We start from the raw sequence: 20640 nt of genomic DNA, 5'->3' as shown, positions 1-20640 counted from the left end.
CCTCTCCTTCTTTGCAGCATCTCCAGTTTCCTCCAGCCTTCTCCCCTGGAGGCTGAGCAGCCTCAGACCTCCCCAGCTTTAATTGCAGGTCACATTCCTCCTGCTGGGCCCTCTGCAATCTCCAAATGCTGCTGGAGGGAGGCTCTGGGCCCTTTCTTGTGTGAGGCATTATTGCTCTTCCTGGGGTGGGCTTTGCTCCTTTTTCCAACGTTCCAATGTCTTGGTCTGAGCTGGAAATTGTTGGTCTGAGCTGGAAATTGGTGATTTGAGCTGGAAATTGGTGATTTGAGCTGGAAATTGGTGATTTGAGCTGGAAATTGTTGATTTGAGCTAGAAATCATTGATTTGAGCTGGAAATGGTTGGTCTGAGCTGGAAATGGTTGGTCTGAGCTGGAAATGGTTGGTCTGAGCTGGAAGTGGTTGGTGTGAGCTGGAAATGGTTGGTTTGAGCCAGAAATCCTCTATTTGAGCTGGAAATCCTTGATTTGAGCTGGAAATGGTTGTTCTGAGTGGAAATGGTTGGTGTGAGCTGCATTTCCTGGGCTGCAGCCTGGGAATGGTTTCCTGAGCGCTGCCTCACCATTTCTTCCTTCTGCTTCACGGCTCGCTGTGCTTCCCCCGGGCAGGACGCGCCGTGTGGCCTCACTGAACTGCATCCCCTGACTGTTTCCCCGATTTGCTGGGATTATTTTGATATCTAATCCTGTCAAGCAGCATACTGGAGAGCATTTGGAGGCTTTCAGCTGGGGTCTCGTTGGTGTGACTTTAACAATATGGGAGAGAAAGGGAAGAACGGGGACAGATGGTCCCAAGTGATGGAGTTCTGTGCCTTAATGTGTTTGTGCTGGTGGTAATGGAGCATTTGCATTCTCCTGGCCCACTGCATTCGCAGAGAAAATGTGTTCAGATTCTTCCATGGATGGTTATGAGGGTTCCAGGCTCAGCTCATGGGTTCTCAGCAGGCGACCAGGCCCCATACTGACCAGCACAGTTAATCTGTTTGTTCATTTTGAGGCAAAGGGTGCTTCGGTTTCTTCATCTCTGAATTCTCTCCCACCTGGGCTGCTGTAAAGGGCCAGATAATTTCTGGGAGGTGATGTTTGCTGGGCTGGGCTGGGCTGTGGATAAAACCACGGCAGGGATGAGTGGTTTTACAGCCCCAACTCCTACGTGGTGCCTGTTCTGCAGAGCCCATCCAGATCTGAGGGAAAATCACTGTCAGGAGCTCCAGGCTGTGCTGTCATAACACATCTGCCACTTTGGGGAAGCGTGTGTGAGAGGCAGAAGGGCACCTTCTTCTGATTGTTGTAATGAAGCATCTCCCCTTTGAATTGTGAGGGGAATTAGCAGCTCTGCTCATTAACTGCTACCTGTGGCTCTGGCAGAGCAGGATAATAGTTGCAGGTAGGACGTGTGTGTTTGCTTTAATGGGCCTGTTGGGACCCCTCACATTAAATGCTGCGGGTCCTCCAGGAGGTCTGCGGAGAAGCAATAAATTGAATATAATCAGATTACCTTTAACCACTCCAAAATTAATTTCAGACACCCAGAACAGGGAGGCACCAGCAGTGCTTTGCCCCAGCTGTTGTCCTGTGCTTAACCTCCCTGAACTGCTCCTCCCAGCAGTGCTCCTGCCTTGTCAAATGACCCATCTTTGTCAGAAGTAATTGCCTCTGCTGGCCGGCATCTGAGCCCCACTGCCCAGGAGCAGGAGGGAAGCTCCTTCCCAGAGGAGCATTCGAACGATTATCACTTCCAATTTCCTGCTGAGCTCTCCGTGGCCCACGGAGCTGCCCGTGTGTCACGGGAGACAGATGGGAGGCACGTGGAGAGCGGATTTGCAGCGTCTCTGCCGTAGCAGGGATGGTGTTGCCAGCCTCAGGCGAGCCTCCCCTCCTCCCTGGCTCTTTGGAACAGGAACAGTTTGATTTGAGCTCCAGGAGGTGTTGGAGTCGTGCAGGGATGAAGCAGAGCTGCTTGTTGGAGGATCACTAAATGTTGAAAGATGGTTGGAGGAACTGGGGGGAAAGAGGATTAAACTGGGGAGTGCTGCCAAGTATTAAATATTTAAGAATCAGTTGGCAATAGGTGCTTATCACGTGTCTGCTCTCCCATCCCTCTGAAGGAAGTAACTTATCTGAGGGGCTGGTGCTGTGACAAGTGATTCAGTTTTGTGCTGAACACCTTTCTTCTCCTTTTTCCCAGTGCTTAATAAGGACATTGCTAACCTGTTCCCCCCAGCCTCTCACATCCCTAAATGAGCCCAAGCTCTCTTTTGTGTCTCCCACCCATCACTGGATCAGGGCAGAGCTGCCACTGCTGCTCCAGCTTGAACGACAGCCTTAATTCTCCAGGGGAAATTGATATTTGAAAAACATGAGTGGTTTGTAATCCAAAAAAGCCATTTCTTCCCCAGCTGGAACCACACTCTATTAAATTTGATCATAGCAGCCTAAAAGGCAGCACTTGAAGCTGCCTGTCTGCTGCCAGCTTTACCTGTGCAGCCCAAATGCCGAGGCTGCTCCGTGCTGCAGGTGGAGCTGGCACTCATTAGCACTTCCCAGGAGCCTGGGAGAGCTCTCCTGCTGGCAACAAAAAGCAGACTGAGCTGTGGTGTGAGCCAGAGGTTTGGGTGATTTCCCTCATGCCAGCCTTCAAAGTTCCTGTGCTCGGGGTGGGAGGCTCAGCCCGGGTTGGCAGTGGAGCTTTGGGGGCTGCTGCCTCCCAGCTTGGTGCAGGATTGATTGTTCTGCTGTCCTTAGCATCTCTTCAGGCACTGATCAGCCCCAGACCTTTCCTTGGCTGGGGGAAATGTGACTTTAGCACCCTGCAAGCACAGGATGGGGGCTGGAGCTGGTTTGGGTGTGAAGCTCGGAGGGTGACATGGTGTGAGTAACGTCCTGTGGCTCATAAATGCATGGGATTCCAGTGGATCCCTCTTTCCTCTGGAGCTCTGTGGAAATCCACATCTCCAGAGCCAGGGCATGGATAGCTGAAGAGTTGGTAACTGCAAAGCAGGGCCAGCATCTCAGGAACGCTGAATCTGCCAGGGTGGGGAAGGGGAAGAGACAGAACAGAGACTGAAACTGGGGGAAATTGTGGTTTGGGCTGATGGGGGCTGGTTTGGGGGGAAATTGTGTTTTGGGCTGATGGGGGATGGTTTGTTGGGGTGTGAGGTGGGGCCTGGCACAAGGTGTGACCCCGAGACCCCCGTGGATGGCAGCTCCCAGCTGAGGGACAGGGACAGAGCTGCCTGTGACCCTGCCTGGTGGCCTTTGCTGCCCATCAGGGCATGGAGAGCACTCAGGGGTGACCCTTTGACCAGTACCTGCGGAGGAGAGTGAGGAAGATTAATGTGAGGAAGATGGGAAAATAACCTTGGCCATGGAGTGGTTTTTGATGAGGTCCCTGAAGTGTAGGTGCAGTGGTTTATTTGGAAAGCAGAGAAAAATGAGGTTGCTCAAAAGCTAATGGACTTTTTTTTTCCCTAACTCTGCAAGAGAATGTGCTGATACAAAAAGAAATAGATCTTTTCTAATTCTAGGACTACTTCTTTGTCCTCTCTATCTCTGGCTTCTGCTACCTTGTTGCTCAGTTGTAATTTGTTTAGTTTCCCTTAAATAAAGGGAATGTAGTTACTCTGTGTTACAGCTATCAGGTTCCCAGACAAAAAACTCAATAAATAAGGCACTGGCAGGGCTGGAGCTCAGGTCTGGTGTTTCTGCCTTCATCTGCAGTAGGTACCACTCACAGGCAGCTGAAGGACTGTAATGAGGTGATTGTGGATTTAACTGAGCAGTTTTCTTTCTCCCTACAAAGCAAACCCATTTCCCAGTTCCATTTGGACTTTCTGTTTAATTTCTGTCAGCTGGACCAGTGGTTCCAGCCCTGTCCTGGGGATCCCTGACATCTGATCCCTGCAATGGGAGCAGAGTGATTTTCCACTGGAGAGCACCTCCTGGAGCTGGAGTTCATCTCCAGTGCCCATCCCTGGGGTGAGTGCTGGAGGAAATGTTAAGAAATCAGCAGGTGGGGATGTTCCTGCACCATTCCAGGGGAGAGGTGGATGGATGGCTGCTGCAAAGTGCTTGGGAAGAGCAGAGACACCACGTTGGACACGGTGGATAAATCCATTCTTATTTCCCTTGCTTTAAACCCTCTTTCTTTTCATGCTTTGAGGAAAATTCCTCCTGCTTTTTTGGCTGGCAGGAGAAGCTAAAGGCCAGACAGGGAGCTCTGGCCTAAGCCCAGAGCCCAGCTCAGGAGCTCCCAGCCTCTGCTTGTGCCTGACCTGGAGCGCTCTGCACAGGGACTGGCAAATCTTGGCTGCAGGGCAGATTTTTCCAGGAGCTGCAGTGATTTTCACAGTTTACTCGGTTGCCAAGATAATCCTGAGCTGTGTGAAACGTCTCTGTGTGGATTTCTCCCAGAGTTGGACAGTTTGCCGCCAGCCAGGAGCTGTGTGGTGACGCGGTCCCAGGCAGCTCCCAGGCTTCTCACACACATTTGGGATAAATGTCAGGAGTTCAGGCTGCTCTCCAAGCCCTGTCATGGAGAAAAAGGACCAAAAAGAACAGGGAAAGCAGCACTTGGAGATGGTAATTTTTCGGATTCCTGCTGTACCAGGGCACTGATTTTAATTGAAGCCTTCAGCCCAGCAGAAGAAGGAAAGGATCTCGTGTTTTGCCCCCTGTACCCCAGGAGCTGAAGGTAAACAACCAGAGCCCCTTGTGCCTTGGCAGTTAAAAAGTTCATCGTGTTTCATAGAAACTGCATCCTAATTTTTATTCCAAACAAGGTTTCAGCACTAATTTCTGTTTTGACAAACACGATCTGACATAAGAACAGTGGGAGTCAAGACCTTTCATTTTTGATCTGGGTTTACATTGCGCTGATCTAAATTCCTCCCCCTTCTGCTCTTGCTTTTCAGTTGTAAACTCTGTTATTAAAGTTAGCAAAGAGCTGTTTAAACCCCCTGTTCTGTGGCATTTAAAGAGTCCTGCTGCATGCAAGATTAAGTCTGATATCTTCCTAATGGCTCGTGCTGTTCATCTGAGGCGTTGGCACAAAGCGTCACTGTGCGGATTGGAAACGGCTTTGTTGGAAATGAAGGATTTGGTTTCTGTTCACTGAGTCACTTCATCAAGGGCTCTTTGCCAAATGGCAGCACCAGCCCCCCTGGGGCTCAGGGCATTAGAGATGACATTCCCCAAGCTCTCTGCCTGCTGCAGGGCTGGCTGGGGTCAGGGTGGGCTTCCGTCCCTCCCTGGGGCAGGCAAGCACAGGGGAACGTGGCTCTGAACAGGGGGGACGCAGCACAAGGAATTTTCTTGTGGAAGGCTGGAATTGGATGATCTTTAAGGCCCCTTCCAACCCAAAGCAGCCTGTGAAAGGATGATTTTATCTGAGCTGAGCCCTGACATCAGGGAGTGCTGGAGATCCTGGTGAGGATGCTCCCATCTCCTGCTGCTTGGGCATCCTGGTGTTCACCTTCCCAAAGGCACACCCCGAAATCCTCCTTGCTCCTTGGACCCCAAAGCAAGGCTGGTGGGACAGCAGGGTCCAGCTGTGGTTTGGGGGCTTTGCAGGGTCCTTTTCTCCATGCCCAGGCACAGAGAGTGTGGTGGGTCCAGGAGAGCCTTTGGAAGGAGCTCTCCTTCCTGACGAAAGGCTATTTCAGAGCCCACTCAGAGCTGCTTGGCTGCTGAAGCATCACTTTTGTGGCTTTTTTTGAGGCTCTCAAGGGACAGACTTGCAGCTGGGAGCCCTTCAAGTCTGTCTGGCCTGTGATACTCCACGGTGGCTATTTTGGGAAGAGGGGGGTGAGGGAAGGCAGTGCTCTCCATCCCTCCCATCACTGCTGCTCCCCTCTGGAAAATCAGACTTTTCCAAGCTCTGGGGGCTGGGTGAGTGCTGGGGTTAGGCCACTTGTTCAGGTGTTGGGAGAGGCAGGTACAGATGAGTCCAGGCTAAAAAAAAAAAAAAGAAATTAAGAAAAGAAGAAACAAAATAAGGCAAAGCCACCAATGGCAGCTCCTTTCCACCCAGCACCTTTCCCCAGCGTTGTGTTAATGAAGTCAATGTTGGTTGGTGCTCTCTGTGGCAGCTCCTGGGGTGGGTGGCAGCAGGAACAGAGCAGCCTTGTTGCCCACACTCCTCTCTCCATTCTTCTGCTGCACAAAAGAGCAAATCCAGGGTGGCACAGCTCCTTCAGCTCAGGGAGAGATGAACCTTTGTCTGCTCCCATCAGCTGCTGCTTCTCCTGCCCAGCCATCACTCAGGGACAGCTCTGGGCAGAGGCCCTGGCACCAGAGCTGCTGTGACACTCAGAAATGTCCCCAGACCCCCTGGATTCCTCCTGAGGTCCCTGTTCTGGTGAAGGTGTCCCCACCCCAGCCAGCCTGGGGCAGGATCAGGAGGGGTTTTCATTGCCCACTTGGGTTTGGGACAGACAATCTCAGATGTGGGGTCCTGCTGCCAGCCCTGGGGACTTCCAGCAGGGTTTCTGTCAGGGTTTTCTTGGTTCCTACTTTAACACTCCCTCAGAGCAAGAACAGTCAGGCTGAAACCAGCAATTTCCAGCTGAGGGTGTCAGCAAGAGTCAGAAGTGACAGAGAGGGGTTTGATTTGGTTCCGAGCTGCCTCCCCTTTGATTGCAGCCCTCCCACCCTAATGTGCAGGTGCGGAGAGGTGCTGGCGCTGTGACAGAGCTGGCAGGAGGTGGCAGGAGGTGGCACCACCCTGCCAGCTGGGTGTGTTGGTGCTGCACTGCGCTGCTGGGGTGTGCACACACCAAATTCTGCCAGCTGCCCCTGCAGCTCCCTCCTGCTCTGAGGGAGCCAAGGAGGAGCAGGCGGGAGGGAAGGTGCTGCCCTGGCATGGGAGTCACAGGCTGGGGCTCAGGGACTCTGTGGGTGCCCTCTGTCCTGGCCAGGGACAGGCACAGCCAGGCCCTGGTTTGCTGTGTGCTCAGGAGGGGCAGGAGCTGCCTTTTCACCCCTGCTGGCCTGGGCAGGCTCTGGGGCTGCAGGAGAGGAGTCCCTGAGCATCTGCAGCTCTTCAGAGCTGGTGCAGAAGAAAGGGAACACGGCCCAGCCCCTGGTACAGAACACACAGCCCCAGGTTCTTCTGATGCAGAGGGTGAGGGAATATTTAAAACAAATGTTTAATGTGACACAAAGACAAAGCAGCAGGGAGCGAGGTTTGCCCTCCACTCTGTCAAACACGGGCAGCAGAGCTGAGCCACTCCAAGCAGAGAGCTCCCAGTCCCCAGAGCTAAAGGTCTGACTTGCTAAAAACATAAAAGGCTCTGTCAATCCCAGCAATATTCCCCACTTCAATTAATCATCCCAGAAAATGGTGAGTTTGTTGTCTCTTTGTCTCCATTTAGCTTGAGCAAATCCAACTTTCCTCATTGTCTCTCTGCAGATTATGAAAAGCTTTTGTTGATTATATCATCAAATTAAGGCGAGCCCAGCAGTGTGATTTTCCTCTCAGAGTATCACAGCAGCAGCTGTGCCTCAGGTGCCACTGCCCTTCCTTCCCTGCTCAAATGCTCTCCCTGCCTCCCTGTCACGTCCCTCCTTGCTAACAGGAAAGTGTATAAAAACCACATAATCATTAATATTGAAGAATCATTAGGGCTGATGAAGGCAGCCCTGCCTGCCACGGTGTTGTTCTCCCATGCTCAGTGCTTCTGGCAAACATTCCAGGCCCACTTCAGCCCAGCTGATTCTGGGAGCCCACCAGTTGATCCAGTGACTGTTTGACTCCATCCACCCACTGCTCCTGGAGGTGGCTGCAGGGAGATGGTCATTTCCCAGGCCTGCAGGAATAAATGGATTTCTGGAGGCTGTTTCTGCCTCCCTGCTCTCCCCCAGCCCCTGCTTTTGATGCAGACAGCATCCAAAAGGCAGCAATCGGTGGTGGAGCAGCAAAGTCCTGCTTGGGTTTTTATTAAAGCAATGATGTGCTGGCTGGCTGAGAAGTGTCAAAACTGCAATCTTGGAGCATCAACAAAATAAGGCAGGATCCTTCCCTAGGGGAGGGGAAGGCTGAGAGGAGGAAGGAGCCCAGGATGGGTGAGCTGAGCCCTTCTCTGGGTGCACATCAGAGTCAGACCCAGTCCCTGTGTCCCTCGGTGAGAGCACAAACATTGCTGAGCAGGGATGGGAGCAAGGCCAGGGCTTGCACTGGTGCCTGGGGGCTTCAGGTGTGGACCCTGAGCTGTTCTTGGGGGAGTTCTTGTAGCCAGGATATTTTCTGAAAATTCCTTTCCTTAGGATCTTTTCTCCTGAGAAGCTGAGAGGCCTCAGGAACAAAATGCAAACAATGGTTATCTGCTGCTGTGGGATGCAACAGGTGCATCTGGGATTGGTGTCATGTGGTTGTTTCTAATTTATGGCCAATCACAGCCCAGCTGTCTGGACTGTCTCAGTCACAAGCCTTTGTTACCATTCTTTTTCTATTCTTGGCCAGCCTTCTGATGAAATCCTTTCTTCTATTCTTTTTAGTATAGTTTTAATATAATATATATCATAAAATAATATTTTATATATAATAAAATAATATCTAATAAAATATATAATAAAATAATATAATATATACTAAAAATGTATAATAAAACAATAATAATATATCATAAGATTGATTATTATATTATATATTTTATTATATATTATATAATGTATCCTAAAACATATAATATAATAATATATCATAAAAACAATATGTAATATAATAAATATAATAAAAATATATATCATAAAAATATGTATCATAATAAATCGAGCCTTCTGAAACATGGAGTCAACATTCTCATCTCTTCCCTCATCCTGGGACCCCTGCAAAGACCACCAGAAGTTCTTCCAGAGCTCAGCATTCTCTCAGGCCTGTGGAAATGGTGTGTGCAGGGCTGAGCAGCCCAGGTGGAAGATGCTCCCCAGGCACCCCCAGCACAGGGCCTGGGAGCTGCTCTGCCTGTGCCAGCCCCCCAGGCTGACTCAGAGCTGTGCTTTCATCTCTCTGCTGTGTTTCTGCCACACAGGAGGCCTTCGAGGAGCAACTGTGATCGATGCCTTAGACACCCTGTACATCATGGAGCTCGAGGAGGAATTCCAGGAAGCCAAGCAGTGGGTGGAGAAGAGCTTTGACTTGAACGTGGTGAGTCAGCTGCTGGGAGTGCCTGCCTGTGCCACCTCAGCTGCCAGCCCTGATCACAATCTTCCCCACGAGCTCTGCGGGGGAAGAAACCACTCGGCTGATTTTCTTTCTGAGGCCAAAGGGAGCAGTGCAGGGATTCAGCCCAGTTTGCAGCAGGGGCCAGCAGATCAGCCTCACCTGGCTGACAAGGTTCAGTGTTTAATGGTTCTTGTGTTCTGCTCTGGGTTATGGAAACAGACTCTCACTATTACACACTCCAAGGAAATGTTGCTCATCAGAGAACAAGTTCTGTTTCATCTCAGGTAAATGTCTGCCTGTGATAAAACGAGATTTCCTTATTAAATTTCCTTATTAAATTAGATTAGGGTTGTAAGCCCAGCTCCCCTTGTCTGGGCCCTTTGTTGGTGTCACTGCTGGGACCTGGTGACACCTCAGCAGCACAGGGGGAGCACAGGGGAGCCAGGGTTTGGGCATCACCTCTGGAAACAGCCAGAGCTGCTTCTCCCTGGGGCTGCTGAGCTGTGCTGGGGCTCTGGTGCAGCGCAGCTGGGCTGGCAGCTGAAGGTGCTGTCCCTCCTCTGCCCCTGCATCCCTCACCCCCAGCTGATGGCATCTCATCAGTGGCACACAGAGAATGTTAAAAGCAAAGTGCAGCTCAAACTTGTGTTTGTTTAATGCCAGTCTAGTTGTTGTGAGGAATGGTTCTCCCACGGGAACAATGCCTGCAGCTGCCTTTGCAGAGAAGCATCATTTGGGAGGGCACCACTGGCATTCATGGATTCATAAAAGGCAGCCCACATCTGATAAATCTGGTGAATGGTCTCAGTCTGTTACTGAATCGATAAACAAGGGACAAAATCAACTGCGAGATAATTTATCTGGATTTCATAAAAGCTTTTAATCTTGGCCTGCAGAATAGATTGATCTGTAAAGACAAGAGTGAATGCTATGGATTGATCAGTGGAGTCAGGGAGCACAGCAAGGGAGGCAGGGGGAAATTAATTCAATATTGCCTCTCTACAAGGAGCTCTCACAGTCCAGAAAGGCAGGACAGGGACTGCAGGGCCCACAAGCTCTGCTGGACACTGAGTGCAGTGATCTGCCTGAACTTGTGCTGGGGGAAGTTTAGGCTGGATTAGAGCTCCAGGAGCTCTTGGACACCACTCCAGGGATGCCCAGGGTGGGGTTGTTGGGGGGTCTGGGCAGGGCCAGGGGTTGGGGCTGGATGAGGTTCTGTGATTGTGTGATCTGCCCTGCCTGACCCGGGTGCTGCCTCAGGTGATGAATGGGGCAGTTTGGGTGTTTCCCTTCCCTCCAGGCTCCCCCTGTCCCTGCAGAGTGCTGGGAGATGGGCACAGGGCTGAGGGCTGTCCTTTGTCTTTGCAGAATGGAGAAGCTTCCCTGTTCGAGGTGAACATCCGCTACATCGGGGGGCTGCTGGCCACCTACTACCTGACTGGAGAGGAGGTGTGTCCCCACAGAGTGTCCCCACAGCCCCTGGAGTGTCCCCACAGTGTCCCCACAGCCCCAGGAACCAGCTGAGAGCCCTGCCCTGAGCATCAGATAATCCCCCCTTAACAACAGGCTAAACCCATCCTTTTTGTGAATATGGAAATGCCACTAATGTTCCCTTAATTAAGCCTCGAATAATTACCTTGCACACACCGTGCATGGCTCATTTGCCAGAGATCTTCCCTCCTGTGGGCAATTCTAGCCAGACACGTTTGCAGTTGGACACATTGCTCCCCGGGGAAATGCCATTTGCAGAGGATCTTTGTCTCTGTACTTGTTCCTCTCTCTTGCAAGTCGGGTGAGATTTCATCAGACATCATCCCAGATCCTGCCTCGGGCTAAGGAGGGCAGCTGGGAGGGGCAGGGGCTCCCCACTTGCCTGTGGAGCAGGAATTGCTGAGCTGCAGTGCCCCGGGGTGCAGGGCTGGTGTCACAGCCCCTGCGGTGGGTGCTGGAGCCCTGGCTGAAGCAGAGATCTCATTTCCACTGCCCTCCCTCCTGCCCAGCCCAGGCACAATGCCATCATCTCTCTGCTGGTGTGCCTGGGCTGGAATTTTACATCTGTAGGGAGATGAGGAGATTATTAATTAATGCTCTGCCCTGGGAGGCTGAAACTCTGGTTCAGGGGGAGTTGTGTGAGGAGTGGCCCTAAAGGAGAGCTCAGCTCTGCTGCTGCCCCAGCACCCAGGGTGGGATGGCTCCTGCACACTGACACCATTGATCCAGGAGCAGCTCTCTTGCTTAGCTGTGTTTCAAATGTGTTCAAATGTGTTCAAATCCCAGGAATGACTTCCCTCTGGGATTTCCCTCCAGGGAAAACTCCCAAAGACTCAGTGCCCCCACTCAGAGTCTGCCTCAGTGACAACTTCAACGGGTTTCAGATCAACAGAGCAAAGAGAAGCCACATTAAACCATAAAACTCCAGCAGTGACCTCTTGAAGTCCCACCAGCAGCTGGGGCAGTGCCTGTCGCTTACCCAGTGTCACTGAAAGGCAGAACCCAGTCCCTGCTCTTGCTTTCCCCTCTGAACCAACCCCCTGTTTCCTTGTGAGAGTATCAAAGGTCTGAGAGCCCACAGGAGAGCTCAGGTTTCCTCAGTGCTGTATTTTTAGAGCAATGAATTCCTGCTTTCTGAGAGCCACCACCACAGGGCTAGAGGTAAAAGGCTTGTGCTTTATCTCCTAAGTCACTTAGAGGCTTCTCTTGATCAGGACTAATCTCTGCAGTGAAGATTAGTGCTGGTATCAGCCTGTCCCAAAATAATTGTGTGTGCTTGCTTTGTGCTGCAAGGCACCATAAGCTGCAATTTGAGTGGAAAGCCCAAAACTGAGGCATTACCCGTGCAAAAGGAGCAGCTTAGCCATGAAACCACCAATCCTTCTTGGCCAAGAGCTGCAAGGAGAGGATGGTTGGTTGCAAATCATGTTTTTTACAACAGGAGATGAAAACAAAATCTGGGCAAGCCCGTGTTGTAAATCTAGCAGTGCTTCAGCCCAGAAGGATTTCTGATTTCAGCTCAGCCATTGCAGCTCCTTCTGTTCTCTGCCATGCTGGGAGTGGGAAGGATTTGGAGAGCACTGTGGATCAGCTCAGATCACAGGGTGCTGTTCTGAGGTGCTCTGGTCCAGGCTGAGCCTTTGGGTGCTGGTTTAGTGCAGATTTGAGAGGAAATTCAGAGATGCCCAAGTTCAGTGAGATTTCTGGTTCAGACTTTTTGTGCAGGGGAGCCAGGGCACAGCACACCTGGAGCAGGGGTTCTGCAGCACCTCCAGTGTTTTATAACTGTGTGTTTGGAAAAGGAGATGTGGGGAATCCTCTGTGATTCATTCCATCAAATATTTATCCTCCCTTTTAACAGGTGTTCAAAAGCAAAGCCCTGGAACTTGGAGAGAAACTTCTGCCAGCCTTCAACACCCCCACTGGAATCCCACGTGGAGTCATCAACCTGGGCAGGCAAGGCACAGCCTCAGCAGCTTTTCCTTTATTCTGGGAGCTGGGAAGGACCAGGGGCAGCAGCAGCTCCTCAGAGCTGTCCCCTCTAGGGCAGATTCCTGCAGGTCACTTGCTTTGCCAGCTCAGACCTTGGCACAGATTGCAGGTGACTCAGGTCAGACCCAGCTGTGTTTTATTAATTAATTTGGGGCTGGCCACAGTTTCTTCCTCTGCCTCCTGACAGGGCTCCCTGCTGCAGGAGCATTTTCCTCACTCTCATGTTCTGTGAAAGGTGATTTTCTACTCTGCTCATAGCATGGATTTTTGCAGTGTGCTCAACTAGATGCATGTGAATTCATCCAGGAAAAATGGATTTAAAAATTGGAAAAACTGGGCAAGGGAGTGGATGGGACTGGCTGACAGTTTTGGTGCTGGAAAACAGAATACAGCACACAGCCCTCAGCCAGGCTCTGTCCTTCCTCAGGGCCAGAATTCAGGTTGGTGATGTTCTCGTGGCCAGGGAGGCAGCTGAGTTCAGTCAGTCCCTCCCTGCAAAAGGTCTGGCAGCAAGCAGAGCAGAGCTGGGGCTGCCCTGCTGCTCCTGCCTCTCCTGGCAGACAATGCCCTGCCAGCCAGGCAGGATTTGGATTTGGATTTGCTGCTTCTGATGCATCCAAACAAAATCCACGGGTGAGAGCTGCAGGAAATGTGGGTTAACAAAGCCTTTCATCCTCACCTCTTGCGAAACCCTCAGAGTCATTTTCCAGCCCTTAGCCCAAATCTCCTCCTTGGCTCTTCGAGCAAAAGACTTCCAAACATTTGGCTCACGCTGCTGCGTTGCTCAAATATCACTGTCAGCCCTCAGCTGTCTGATGTGCTCCTGATCCCGAGGAAAACTGGAGCCACCAGCAGCACTGTAATTGTCTTTTTTTACAGCACAGACATCCTGCTTCCTCTGTGCCTGATAAAGGCTCTGCAGAGACTAACCTTTCACAGAAATGCCAAACCCTCCCCTGCCCTTTGTGAAGACAATTGAAGCAGCCTCTGTCTGCCCAGACATTCCCAAAGTGTTTTGCTGATGACCTTGAGTGAGAGCAGAGAGAATCGACAGAGCCCCCAGTGCTGCCTGGAGCTCTGGGGCTGCTGCTGTGAGGGCTGGAGTGCCAGCTGATTTAGGAGCAGGGATGGAGGGAGCTGCATCCACAGCCTGAGCAGCCAAAGGCTGTGAGCCCCCAGGGAATGGGAATTACTCAGTGTGCAAGGGGAGCACGAGGTGAGGCTGTGAGACCACACTGACCCAAACATCAGGGCTAGAACAAAGCCCAGAAGAGTTTTGCAACGAGGAATTCTCCCTCCAGTTCTGCTTTTGTACGGATGTGCTAATTCCAGAGAGATCTGAGCATCCCAGAAGGAGGAGGAGGAGGGTCCTGCAGCGTGTGTGGGCCTCTGCTGGTGGCAGCTTGGGGGGTGGGTTAAAAGGGACGTTCAGAAATTTGAAACCAAAAACACCCTTGGCACTGAGTCAGTTCTGCACATTCATTTTCAAGGGCCCAAGCACAGCCACCCCTCCAGCTCTCCCATAACCAGCTGCCTTTATCTCTTGCTGTCACCTTTTCCTCTGGGGTCCCCTCTCTGCTGAAGAGTTTCCTGTGGCTGCCTGCTTTGCTCTGTGTCCCATCCCACACTCCTGCTTTTCCCTGTGTCCCATCTCTCACTCCTGCTTTGCTCTGTCCCATCTCCCACTCCTGCTTTGCTCTGTTCCCATCCCACACTCCTGCTTTGCTCTGTGTCCCATCCCACACTCCTGCTTTTCCCTGTGTCCCATCCCACACTCCTGCTTTCCATCCTGCTGCTCCAGCTGCCACGCTGGCCCTGGAGTGCTCTGTGTGCTCCAGCTGCTGCTCGTGCTCTGCTCTGTGCTCTGCTCTGTGAGCTCTCCCTGTGCTGCAGCTCTTTCCTTCACACGTCCCTAAACCCTCTGTATTCCAGATTTTCCCTCAGCATCCTCTCCTGGCCTCTCTCCTGACCCGCCACTGGTTTTGCTGCTTTGGATCCCCACGGGGGAAGGCAATGATTTGACATTCCAGACCCACTTACCTGGGAGATAAAGGAGGTTCTGGGCGTGTTCCTTTCCCTTGGAGGCCAAGGTCCTTTAAACAGTGGCTTCCTCTGAGCTGCTGGAGAGCAGAGCAGCTCTGGAGGCCCAGTTGGTGAGGCTGACAAAACGTTTTCCTGCAGGGGGTCACTGCAGGCTGCTCTCTGAGCCAGGGCTCGCTGCACGTGGGCTCTGTGTCCTCCCTCCCGGGCCCTCCCCAGCAGCTCTGCTGTGCTGTCTGAGCCCAGGCTCAGCTCCAGAGCACATCCCGTGCTGTGCTTTTGGGGAGGGCAGCCTTGTGCTGCTCTCTGGGACCCCACAGAGCTGCTGGGACAACAAACACGGCCCCACTTGGCAGCTGAGCCGAGCCGAGCTGAGCTGAGCCCTGCTGAGCCGAGCTGCGCTGTTTGTGAGGCTGTGTTTGGTGCAGCCTCCCCCAGGGCAGTAAATCAAGGACAGCAATGGACTCCTGGCAGGTTCTCCATGTCCCAGAGCAGAGCAGGGGAGGCTGTGACCCTGCAGGGCAGGGACTGAGCACTGTGACCAAACAGCCAGCTCGGGACCTGCCACGATTTCCTCTCCATCACAACAAGGGAAACTTCTTTTTATTTTTTTTTAATTTTCGTGCTCAGGATCATTAGTTTTAACCTCCTGTAACCAACAAACCCCTCTCTCTGTCCCAGCCAAGCTTCCCGGCGCCATCTAGTGTCACCCCACCTGTCCCTGGAGCTGTCCCCTGCCCGGGACTCACTGCCAGGAGATGCAAACCTGGAGCCACCACACCTCTGGGGCAGCGCCCACAGGGGCTGCCTTGGTTACATCCAACCCTGCATCCTCCAGGATTGTCCTGCTGGAGGGTTCCAGGGACACCCAGAGCTGTGGGGTGCCACAGGGATATTTGATCCCAAATATCTGTGCAGGGCAGGGTGGCAGTGCTCCTCCAAAGCTGTTTGTCAGCTGAGCTGCTCAGGAGGAATTCCTCACCCACAAAAATAAGTGCAGTTTGTGCAGTCTGTGTGTTAGCCCAGTCCTAAAGAATCTCTGGAAAATCACAGCTCAGTGGCCCTGGAACTGCTGCTGAAAATCTTTGTGTCTGTCCTAAATCTGTCTGTCTGTCCTAAAACCTGTGTGTGTCCCCTAAATCTGTGTGTCTGTCCTACAATCTGTGTGTGAGTCCTAAATCTGTGTGTGTGTCTGTCCTAAATCTGTGTGTGAGTCCTAAATCTGTGTGTGTGTCCCTAAATCTGTGTGTGTGTCCTAAATCTGTGTGTTGTGTCCTTTCCATGCCCCAGTGCCACCTGGCAAAGGCAGGGCTTGCCTTGGCTCTGGCTGTTTCCTGGCAGTGAGAGTTCCCTTTTCTCTCCTTGCAGTGGCATGAGCTGGAGCTGGGGCTGGGCATCTGCTGGCAGCAGCATCCTGGCAGAATTTGGGACCCTGCACCTGGAGTTCCTGCACCTCTCCGAGCTCTCTGGCAACCCAGTGTTTGCAGAAAAGGCAAGTGAGCCCAGCCTGGCTCCTGTGGGGTGGCCTCTTCATCCTCCTCGGGGCTTTTCCCAGTGTGGATTTTACCCAGAGAAGGGCACAGCCATCAGGGGGATGCAGATCCCTCAGGAGCCTCTTTGAGGGACACAGATTGTTCCAGGCAGAGCCCAAAGGGAAGTGGGGCTGCTCCAGAGTGCCACAGCGGGGTACAAGCAGACAGAATCGCCAAAAAAACCCTCAAAAATTCTGCTTTTCCAGGATGTGTCCAGTGCAGGTCTGTCAGCTGTGAAACAAGGAGGGGATTTGAAGGAGAGACAGGAAAAAAAAAAAAGGGAGGAAGAAGCTGGGAGAGCAAAGTGGAGCTGGGATGGAAGGGATGGAAAGCAGTGAGGGTGGGGTGAGCAATGAGTGTCACAGAGGAGGGAAAAGCAGAGGGCGAAGGGAAACAGGAAACCCAGGAAACCCTGTGGGGAGATCAAGGGAGGCTGGTGATGTGAAACAGAGACAAGGCTGAGGCTCTGGGGACAGGGATAATGACAAATTGCTGCCGGGGACGGGGAGCTGAGAGAGGCCAGGAAAGGGAGCAGTGTGAGGAAATGAAGGGAGGGGAGAGAGGAGGAAATGCTGGGGATGCACTGCTAAAAACCAGAACTGCATCCTCATTCTGGGTTCAAACCGTGGCATTTTGAGCCAGGGTCAAACCTCTGTCCCCAGCCTAAGAGATTTTCCTCTTCTCCTCCTAAGCCTGTGGAGGGAAAAGGGCAAAACCTTTCTGAGGGACTCTCCTGGGCTGGTGTGTGCACAGAAAATGGAGCACAACCACCCTGAGAGGGAAAATGTGGGATGGTGTGGGCTGTTAGAGCCCACACCAATTTCCCAACAATTTCTGTGGGAAGTTCCTGCAGGGGAGCAGATCAGCTCATGAGCTCCCAGCTTGGGACTTGGGCAATTTTAGCAGGAATTAAAGCCCATCTGTGTCTTTTATTCAAACCTGTCATGAATATGCCAAGCTCCTAAACTCCAGTAAATATTAGGGAGCCTGACAACTTCCTTGGAAGCACTGGCTGAAGGCTGTAGCCAGCTTTTGGCGTGCAAATTGTCTGATTTTGTAAAAGGTTTAGGGCAAATTAGCTGCTCTGTAGGTTATAATAGAATATTTATGCTGCATGGAATTTAACTGGGTCCCTTAAGGGAAAGGCCTGTTGGATTTAATGGGGGTGAAGCCAAGGGAGGCTTTAGAGAGTTAAGTGCTGGCTGTTCTGGGGTATTAAGGGAACTGTCTCCTGTTGAAATTAAAGGCCCCAATTCATCACGTTAAGTGACCACATGGTGAATTTAAGTGCTCTGTGAGTCACTCATCCCTGCCACTCCTTTCCCTTTGGATCATGGAAAAAATCACCCCTGGCATGGCTCACATCTCCCATTTCCACCCAGATCCCCAAGCAAAGAATCAGATTTGGGTTTGGAAGGGACCTCAAGGCCCCTCCAGTGCCACCCTTGCCATGGCAGGGACACCTCCCACTGTCCCAGGTGCTCCAAACCCTGTCCAGCCTGGCCTTGGGCACTGCCAGGGATCCAGGGACAGCCCCAGCTGCTCTGGGCACCCTGTGCCAGGGCCTGCCCACCCTCACAGGGAGGAATTTCCTCCCAATATCCCACCTAACCCTGGCCTCCTTTACCCTGGGGCCATTCCCCCTCGTCCTGTCACTCCACGCTCTTGGGAAGAGTCTCTCTCCAGTTCCCTGTAGCCCCTTCAGGTGCTGGAAGGACAAAATCTCCCAGATCTCTTCTGTACCACGGCAGTGAGCTGACCTGGGGCTTTGCAGGGTTTCCAGAGCTGTTTCTGAGATAAGGATTGAAATAAGAGCCTCTCCCTCCCCGAGCTGTGTCCGGGCTGCTGGGCTGGAGCAGGGCAGGGGCTGGGCAGGGAGGGATGGAGGGATGGAGGGAGGGCAGCCCTGGCAGCAGAGCATTAACCCCAGGCTGTCTGTGCTCTCTCACAGGTCAGGAACATCCGCAGGGTGCTCAGCAGAGTGGAGAAGCCCCAGGGCCTGTACCCCAACTTCCTGAGCCCGGTGACGGGGAGCTGGGTGCAGCGTAGGTATCCCTGCCTGCAGCATGGCAGCCTCCCCTCCTCCCCTCCTTCCCCAGGGGCTCCTGGCACAGCAGCCAGCCAGCCAGGCTGTGGGACAGGAGATAAGCCAGGCTTTGCAGGGAGCAGGGCAGGAGCTGTGCCCTTACCCCCAGATGTGTGTCCAGCTGTGTTCCAGCTCCAGAGAGAGAACTGGGGCCTGGCTGAGTGTCCCAGCTCCAGAGGGAGAATCAGCTTTGCTGAGTGTCCCAGCTCCACTGGGGCCTTGCTGAGTGTCCCAGCTGCAGAGAGTGTCCCTCTGAGCGTTCTCAGAGAGAGAATCGGGGCCTTCCCTGCACAGGGGCTCATCCCACAGGTGTTGGGAGCCAGCCCAGGCTGGGATCCTGCAGCCAGCACAGGGAGCTGCATGGGGAGCACAGTGAAGTTCCCCTCCAGAGTGCAGGAACCACCTGGAGGGGCAGAGGGCTTGGAGGAGCCCTGGATCCCCCTCGGATCCCCCTCGGATGCAGGGAGGAATTCTCCTGTGCATTCCTGTTGCCGTTACCATGGCAGCTCTGCAGAGCCATTTGGGAAGGAAGGATGAGATAAGGATGTTTGCTTCTCTCCTGTTGGGGCCCCAGCACTGGAGCAATAATCTGGGAAGGTCTTGGAGAGGGCAGGGGAATTGTGGAAGAGGAATTCACGCAGGGGAAGGTGGCACACAGGGGCTGTGCCCCTCCTCAGGACTCTGCCCTGTGGTAGGAGCAGGAGGTGCCTCTTCTGCAGCTGGGCCCTGATCTGTGGCCTCCACTCTCTGCTCTGGTATTGATCTGCTTGTTCTGGCTGCTGGATTTGATGTTGCCAAAGAAAAGTCTCTTTCAGAGGCTGCTTTGAACCTGTCAGTGGGTGACATTTGTTATCCAGGCAGGTTACCCTGAGTCCTGCAGCTCCTGGTGTCCCCGTGCTCTGTGGCACTTCTTGCTGGGCTGGATCACTCCAGAGCTCTCCCAGTGCTGCTTTTGTGGCTCTGGTGGCAACAGGCAGGGACAGAGCTCTGGCTCTGAGCAATCCCTGACCTTCAGCTGGCAGGGCTGGTCCCAGCAGTGTCTGGGATGGTCACAGCTGTCCCATTGAACCAGAGCTGCCCTTTGGTGCTGGGAGGAAGCCCTCATCTCTTCTGCCACCAATTTAATTCTATTTTCTGTCTCTTCTGCCACGAATTTAATTTCTATTTTCAGAGAGGGGCCTGGTGGTGCTTTCCAGAGCCCATTAAAAGCAGTTTCTGGTTGCTGGGACAGGAGATGCCTGGAGATTTCCTGGTTCCAGCCAGACTTTCACAGGCTGTTTGTGACCTTGGGATCTGACCCCATATTCCAGGGAGGGAGAAGAGTGATCAGCCCCTTCTGCACCCCCAGTGCTGCTGGGGAGAAACAGATGAGGGCCAGAGCAGGGAGGCATCTGCAGCTCCCTGGAGAGGCCAGGCTCTCATTTTCTCTCTTGCCATTAAAGCTCTTTGCAGGAAGCTGTTTTCCTTGAAATTGCTGTGATTTTCTTAAAAGGTGTATCTTTGACCTGGCTGAAGGAGCAGATCTCATCAGTGGAGAGGCTGTGGGAGGGCAGCTGTTACCTGGGGGCAGTGGATTTATTGATGCAGGGTGCCTGGGAGGCAACCCCTGCCCCATGGAAAGCAGTTCTGCACCAGGGCTGCAGCTTTGGGGAGTTTCTGAATGACACACTGAGGATCACAGAGCTGCTCTTTAAAGGCAGCCTGTGTTTGCAAATCCCCTGCCCTCCCTGCTGGCACAGCAGCCGGGTGTTTAATCTCATTGTTTTGCTGGGGATTATTCCCTGGATCACTGGACACACTGTGTCAGGGATGTTTGCTCTTCAGGTCAGGAAAATGATGTGTGGCTGTTGGTTTGTGCTGCTGGGAGGATTCAGCATTTGGAATAAGCCTCGGGACTTTATCTGTGTACAAGGAGAGGGGAAACAAAAATCTGAGCAGCTCTGACACCTGCTGCATGAGCTTAGCTGAGAAATGATGGTGGGGCAGAGCCGGGGGGGACACTGTTAATTTGTTAATTAACAGGATGGCTCAGTCCAGGGAGGGCCATTTGTCTTGCTCTCCTAAAAATGGGAGTGCTTGAGTGCTGTAAAGAGGGAGAACGCTGCTGTTCCCCCTGTGGCAGAGTTTGGAGCTGGAAATGCATCCAGCAGCTCCCCCCAGGCACAAACCTGCAGCTGCCAGGCCCATTTCACTCTGCAATCCCTCAGCACCTCCTGGGAGGTCAGAGCAGGGGGTGCTCTGAGCAGACAGCCTGGGAAATTTCATTTCTGCAGAGGAAAACATGCAGCGCACATCCCTGTACCTGACTTTATCATTTTA

General features: G+C 52.6%; 1 protein-coding gene across 1 annotated transcript in view; it reads left to right on the top strand.

The window, feature by feature from the left end:
* Window positions 1-20640, top strand: part of MAN1C1 (mannosidase alpha class 1C member 1) — a 50934-nt gene that overhangs the window by 26703 nt on the left and 3591 nt on the right. The window contains exons 4-8 of the mRNA XM_030964759.1: window positions 9047-9162; window positions 10549-10629; window positions 12533-12627; window positions 16072-16195; window positions 18187-18280. Coding sequence (XP_030820619.1) covers window positions 9047-9162; window positions 10549-10629; window positions 12533-12627; window positions 16072-16195; window positions 18187-18280 — 510 coding nt within the window. The remainder of the gene's footprint in view (window positions 1-9046; window positions 9163-10548; window positions 10630-12532; window positions 12628-16071; window positions 16196-18186; window positions 18281-20640) is intronic.

Source organism: Camarhynchus parvulus, chromosome 23 (assembly GCF_901933205.1).
Source record: "Camarhynchus parvulus chromosome 23, STF_HiC, whole genome shotgun sequence".
Classification (NCBI taxonomy): domain Eukaryota; kingdom Metazoa; phylum Chordata; class Aves; order Passeriformes; family Thraupidae; genus Camarhynchus; species Camarhynchus parvulus.
Note: the sequence above shows the minus strand (reverse complement) of the source record. Positions and strands in the feature narration are given on the sequence as shown.